The sequence below is a fragment of the Elephantulus edwardii genome, unplaced genomic scaffold (genome assembly GCF_000299155.1).
Source record: "Elephantulus edwardii isolate Elephantulus edwardi_28Jun2011 unplaced genomic scaffold, EleEdw1.0 scaffold00209, whole genome shotgun sequence".
In the NCBI taxonomy this organism is placed as follows: domain Eukaryota; kingdom Metazoa; phylum Chordata; class Mammalia; order Macroscelidea; family Macroscelididae; genus Elephantulus; species Elephantulus edwardii.
This window is the reverse complement of record NW_006399959.1, coordinates 2386946-2393906: the sequence shown is the minus strand read 5'-3', so window position 1 is coordinate 2393906 and position 6961 is coordinate 2386946. Positions and strand designations below refer to the sequence as shown.

The 6961-nt window shown below is 44.2% G+C and overlaps 1 protein-coding gene across 1 annotated transcript in view; it reads right to left on the bottom strand.

The window, feature by feature from the left end:
- CREBBP (CREB binding protein) overlaps positions 1–6961 on the bottom strand; it is a 164566-nt gene that overhangs the window by 60625 nt on the left and 96980 nt on the right. The window contains 5 exon segments of the mRNA XM_006903586.1: positions 221–455; positions 924–1041; positions 2706–2852; positions 3122–3224; positions 4760–5002. Of these exon segments, the coding sequence (XP_006903648.1) occupies positions 221–455; positions 924–1041; positions 2706–2852; positions 3122–3224; positions 4760–5002 (846 nt within the window).

The window sequence follows — 6961 nt, the reverse complement described above, 5'->3', positions numbered from 1 at the left end:
GGAGAGACACAACAAAACAACCATAGTTACATTAAAAAAAATCTCTGATTTAGTAATAGGGAATTGTATTTAAGGACTTCAAACTTAAGGGGGACACATAGTCACAGGTCCACAGAAAGTATAAAGTTTTGTGAAGGCCACCATCCCACCAGAGAAGCAGCATTCAGACATACCTCTCTTACTATAGAATTACTACTATTCTAAGCTCTTTGTAACAGACCCAAAACACAGAGAAGAAAACAAACAAACCAGTAATGGGTGGAAAGGGGCATAAGGCCCTTACTTGGCGGTCGTACGGACTGTCCTGGTGGAATCCCAGGGGGTTGAGCCCCAGGAGCTGGTAGGGTTGGCTGGTTACCCAAGATGCCTTGCTTATGTAAACGTGACCTCCGCTTCTCTTCTAGTTCTTTTTGTATCTTGTAGATTTTCTCTGCCAATAAATGGTAATATTCATCCTGAAAGTTCAACAAAATTTAATATTATGGAGGGAAGAACCGATTTTTCTATGTTTTAACAAATTAATGAACTTTTAAAATCACATATTTACCAAGGGTTAAGTATTTATTACATACACTTGTATGTAATAAACCAAGGACCTAAATTCTTGCTGCTGTTTCAAGAGATAGGACGTACCAGAGGCATATTACATATTTCATTCTACAACTGAACCTCTCTTCAGTTATTCCTAATTGCCGCCAGCAGAGCAGCCATTTTCCAAGAGTCTAGTCCTCGGAGGGAATGTGATTTTACACACCTTGTTCACTACTCAGTGTCTACACGTAGTTTCTCTTGTCTTCCTATGGTAAGTCTCCCTGGTGAGTCTCCTTAAGATGAAGCATTTCCCCATTATGAGGCAGAAGACATGGTTAGATGGATTGATCATGCGCATGCTGTGGAGGCTGGAACATTATGTGGGCACCTACCCGGCTGTTAGCAGACTCATACATGTCCCCTTCCACCTTCTTTGCATAGGCTACCAGGTTCTCCATCCGACGATCCTTTAGCGCTGCTGGGTCAGGGGTCGGAAAGATGGCTTGGACACTGGAAGAATGAAACACAACATCAACCTCTCAAAGCAGGCATATGAAAATGAAAACTCAAGGATTAGCATCTTGCATTCCTGCATGGCAAAAACCACATAGAAAGTGTCCAAACCACAGTCATCTACCCTCTAGACAATGGACATGTATGGCTAATGTGGAGATGAAAAAAGCCACTCCTGTCAACCCACCAGACAGGCCCAATACACTGACCTTTTACTACTACCATGTTAAATGCTTCAACAATCACAAGAATGATAAAATTTCAAATTAAAAATTTTTAAACTATTACAAAATTTTTTTTTATTATCACTTTTTTGCTAGGTACTGTCAAGTCCACTCTTGACTCTTGGGAACCTCATATGTAACTGAACCAAGCCCTGCCCAGTGGAGTAGCCAGGACCACTGGTATGTTTAAGTCCACTGTTAAATAACTGTTGTTGATACCATCAACAACACACAGTGAGTGATACACTCCAACTCACAGTGACCCACGTGCAACACCCATGTAAACTCCTGCCAAGGCTCTGAGCCATCACAACCCTACAATGTCCAAGCTTGTTGTTGCATTCACTGTGTCAATCTATCTCATTGCAGGCCTTCCTCTCCTTCTCAGACCATCTATTTTCCATGCATAATGTCTTCTTCTAGGGACTGACCCTTCCTGGTAACGTGCCCAAATTATGTGAGAAGTGTTTCTCCATTTTTGCTTCTCTACTTGCAATTTCTCTAACAGATTTATTTGGTCTTCCAGCAGTCCATGGTATATTCAAAACCACCACAGTTAATGGCATAAATTCTTTTTAGGTCGATATAATTCAATGACCAACTTTAACAAGCATGTGAAGCAACTGAAAATACCATGGCTTAGATTAAGGGCATCTTAGTCTTTAAATTGACATCTTATCCGAAAACAACTGGAATAGCACATCAACAGAGAACTGTCAGAAGTGCAGGCTGGGTTTAGAAGAGGCTGTGTTACTAGGGATACAGTAGCTAATGTTAGATGGATCTTGGCTGAAAGCAGGAAGTACCAGAGGAATGTCTGTGTTGGGGTAATCAGGGTAGGTGTGTCAGAGACAGTGAGATTGGCACAGGATAGAGCAGGGTTTTTAGGGCTGTTGTAAATAGGGTCACTGAGTTGCAGGCAACTCAACATCACATAATAACAAAACAACATGCTTTTTAGCACTTTAAAGATACAAGGAGAATTTTTTATGGGAATCTAGCTGGCTGGCTCTACCTATAGACTGGCACCAGTGGGTAGTGGTACTGCCAAGGTACCTGTCCTTACCACACCCCAACTTTCTGACTTCTAAGGTCTTTACAGCAACATTCAAGGGTAGCAAAAGAAGGCAAGCATTTGTGTCAAGCCTCTCCTCATGCCCTCCACAATTCTGAGCAAAGGCCAAATGGCTGTACTGGGAATCCCTGCCCCTGTGACTTGTCTACAGCTAGACTGCTCTGCAGGACATGTCCATAACCCCAGGGACTAGGGCCTGTCCAGGCTGTCAGTGGTGGCCATGGCTATTAAATGACCATGTGACTCTTTTTACTGCAAGCCCAGTCCAAGCAGAAATGAAAGCAAACATCCAGGATGGCAAAATGGTTACATGACTTGGAGTCACCTAATGTTCATACTATCCAAGAAACATGAATACGTACAGTTTATGCACTAGATGGCTACGCAGGTCCTGAGTGACATGTTCATGGAAGCCTTTCCGGACACCAGTGCTGGAAGGCGGTGCTGCTGAAGGTATGGTGCTGAGGGTGCCAATGCTTCCAGAGTTGGACCCGTCATTCATCAGTGGGCTAAGGGAGAATCAAGGAAACGTCACGCACACCCCTACGGAAATGACTCACACAGGCTTCCTGCCAACCACACAAGACTGTCAAATAATTTAACTTAGGAGACCTCAATGAAACACATACAACATAATTCAAGCTATGTTTAATTTTTCATAGGTTCTATATTTTTAAAAAAATCTTTCTACCCAGAGCCCTGCTTACACTATTTTCCTGGCTTTTATGCTGAGAAAAGGATTGCCAAGACCTTGTCAATGCACATTTTTATGTCTTACTTGGTGGCCCCGAGGGATGATGGAAGAGCGGGCTCTGAAATCAGGTTTGGTGGCTGCTGGTCTGTTGTTATTCCTCCTGCTGGAATGTTCATTGGGTTCGTTCCTTTCGATAAAGAAGGAAGAGCAATCAATGAACTCGGTCACAACATATATCTCAAAGTTTTGGTCGAAGACAGACAACAAATTACCACACAGGAGACGTCTATGCCCTGAAGCCCTGGTCCAGCAATGGGGACAGACATGGAGTCAGTGGGGGATCCCCTGCTCATCTCATTCTGAGATCAAATGAAGGCACTTCTACAGCAGCTCACTGCCAGCACATAGCTCTATAGCTGAGGAAAAATCCAGAAATAACCCATATGCAGCTTCAATCTGGAAACATATATCACTACCCTAAACAATGAAGTTGATCGACCTTTGTGAACTTGCCCGTGTGAACACATCAAAAAAGAAAGTAAAAGATACTGAGAGGGTGAGGGTGAACTTAAAAGAACAATATGGTCACAGGCTTCATTTCATTTTACAGTAAAAAAAGTTGAGGGGTTAATGTTCTTGCCCCAAAAACTACCACAGTAAGGGGTGCCTAAAGATCTCAACCCGGTTTGGGACGCTAGCCCAGTCTCAGGGTTAGTTAAGACCAGCATCTTCATGAAGGCAGTGTTTTTGCTCTTATCATAACCAACTCAAGGAAGTGGATTCTCAAAAAGGAGCGCACGAGATGCTCTCAGTTGATCCTTTTAAAAAGCGTAACGCTCAGTCCTAAAGTCTCCAGGCACACCTTGCCTTGTTTTCTCGACTGAGCTGCTTACAAATAGGTCTGTGGCCTCCTGATTAAGCAGGTCTGTTGACACTGTCCACAGTCCATGCTAGATCACGCAGTCCACCATGGACAATCTCACGACATTTCCAAGTTTCTCATGGTGCTGCTGCATGCACAGACCACAGCTACCAACCAGAGCTTTTCTAGACTGAGGAACCACAAGTTGTGCGCCTAGTTTCATTGTGGCATTTGCTTTATCACAGTCGTCTGGAACTGAACCTGCAGCACCTCTGAGATTAAAACCAGCAGGACAAACTTCCCACTTCAGACACTGGTGCTCAGCTCAGGTGTGTGTTAATAAGATGGTGCAATGGAAAGAACACATTAAGGAAAAAGCATCTAAAGATGAAGACTGGTGGACACGTGACCTACTAAATGGCCTAGGCTGGCAGATGATGGGCCACTGACAAGCCAAGATGGGAGGCATTCTGGAGCTCTGCATAGCTGCTCCAGTGTAGGCAGCCATGGCTTGGATGACCATCTGTGCTGCGTCCATCCAACAAGGGTCTGCTTAGTCCTCGCCTGACAATTTGTTTAGAGCCCTGAGACACTCCTGCAGGAACACTGTCCGCTGGAGGCTGGCCACAGAAATGCTGGTTCACCCACAGGTTCCTCGCCTCTTCCCAGTGTGTGACATCTTTATTGCTTCACACTTTAGCTTTTTCCTGGGGTTCTAACCACGAACATGTCAAACACCACTCATCACACAGACACAAACTGGACTTTCAAGTACAGGTAGCTGAAAACAGGGTCCTGAGCACCATCATTCTGCTCAGGGAACAGACATCAAAGACATTCATGCTTCTGGCTGCACCTACCCAGGGGGTTGATGGTCCTCATCTGCTGGTGAGTTTGAGGCTGTGCTGGTTGCTGGCCAGGAACCTGAGGCTGCAGCTGTGTCTGGGTCTGGTTAATGTAGGGCAAGCCAAGCGCAGCATATGCTCGTTGCATGGAACTGGGGTCTATGGGATTGGGGTTACTTAAAGAAGTGGCATTCTGCTGGCCTGTACCCACAGAACCAATTGTATTCTGAATTCCACTAGCTGGAGATCCCAGGATAGCTACAACAAGCAAGCAGAGAGAAAAACAAAAAGGTTAAGTTAGCACCAAGTGTATTTACATGATGTGACAAAGACTGAGTAGCAAATACAAGTTTACCAAGATACTTTTGACAGAAAGCTCCAACAGAGCTGTTGAGTGCTGGGAGGAAGATGATTTCCTGCCCCCTATCACTGCCGGATAGAGGTAAGGAGAACTCAAGTTCCTGCGCTGAACTTAGGAGACACAAAATCACACCCATAAAACCAATGCCCTGGCTCGAGTTGGTCCTGATTCATGGGGACTCCCTACTGGGTCTCTGAGGCTGTAAATGGTCACAGGAAGAAAGGGCCACGCTTTCCTCCTGTGGAGCAGCTGGTGGATTGGAACCTCTGATATTTCAGTTAGCAGCCTCACAGACTCCCTTCTTAATAAAAGTTAACACATATTAAGAATTGCATCCTTGTGAGGAAGAAAGTACTAGGGCAGATGCACGACAATGTACAGTTTAGATTTTTACAATTAGGGGCCAAACCCCACCCTGTGGGCTTGTGTCTACTCACCTGCTCAGTCACAGACAGAAAACAGAAGGATAGAGGAGAAACCCATGTTTGTCTCTTTTGCTACATGTTAAGTCTAGGAAATGAGCTTCCAAACACCCAGTCAGCATTTCCTTGGCACCTCTGCAGACAATGATGCATCAGCAGCAATGCTGTCCACGGGCTTTTCACAGAAGGAGACCATGCTGTGCTTTGTGGCTCTGGGAAACTGTGGAGGACTGGTTGACCTCAAGTGCATGAATGAACAAGCCTTGGTGGAGCTAAGTGTATTTCCATTTATCTGGGTGCAACCTTAGCACCACTGAGATTGAGGAGCCAGCTCTGCCATATGTGGGCAGCCTTAGCCACTGTCCAGGTCTTCTGGTGGACCAGGGGAGAAAGTCTGCAGGCTGTCCCAAGAGATGGGGAAAATTTTCTACTCCCAAGGGCTCATGGTAACTGACTGATGACCCCAATGAGTGTACTTAGCTTTGGGAGCATACAATTTCTTCTTAAGAAACTCTGGTGGCACAGTGCATTCCATGTCAGGTTACTAACCAGAAGTTCTCAGTTCATCTCCTACTTTGCTGGGTAAGATGAGGCAGTCTGTTCACATACAGATTTATAGCCTTAGAAACTTGATGGAGAATTGCCAAGAGCTGGCCCAATGATGTCAGTTTTGGTTTACTTACTATCCCCTCAAGATTCCTTTCTTTCCAGCCTCCTCGAACTTGATGGTCATGTTACAAACAAGTTTATAAAACTGATAATGGATATGTGATCTTAGATAAAATAAAGCACCGTCACAAAGCCCTTTCAAATTCATACCACTACATGTAACAGTAAAATTCTCACATTCAACCATCAGTGCAGCTATAACGTAAGCAACACAAACACTAATCAGAGCGACTTAATTAAAATAAAACGTGTTTAAAAGAAAAAAAAAATCTTAGTAATTATACATTCCATACTATTAACTTTTCTAATAAGGATATTCTGATCTCAAACTCATTAATACTCATGAGATCCAATTACTCCCTAAGCACCTATTATAAATGAAACATAATTCCCAAGGTACAGTTCATGACAAGTATGCAGTTGAAGTAAGTTATGCCCAGTATCTTAGAAAGCAATTTTTTCTCCTAAAGAGTTACAAGAGGTATCTGTCACACTCCAGAAGCTGAAAGGCTGTTTTCCTATGAGAACTGTGGGATAACTTGTTCTGTGTGCTCCTGTGGACGGCAAGAGGACAGGCCAGAAGCACCTGTGATTGAAATACTGAGGAGAGCTGAAGGGAGAGAAAAGTAGCCTCCTGGTTTGGCAGTAGATGTAACTGTTGTTGTTATGTGCCGCCAAGTCATTTGCGACTCATAGCAACCCTATGTACAACAGCCCTAAACCCTGCTCTATCCTGTGCCAGTCGCATTGCCTCTGACACACCCA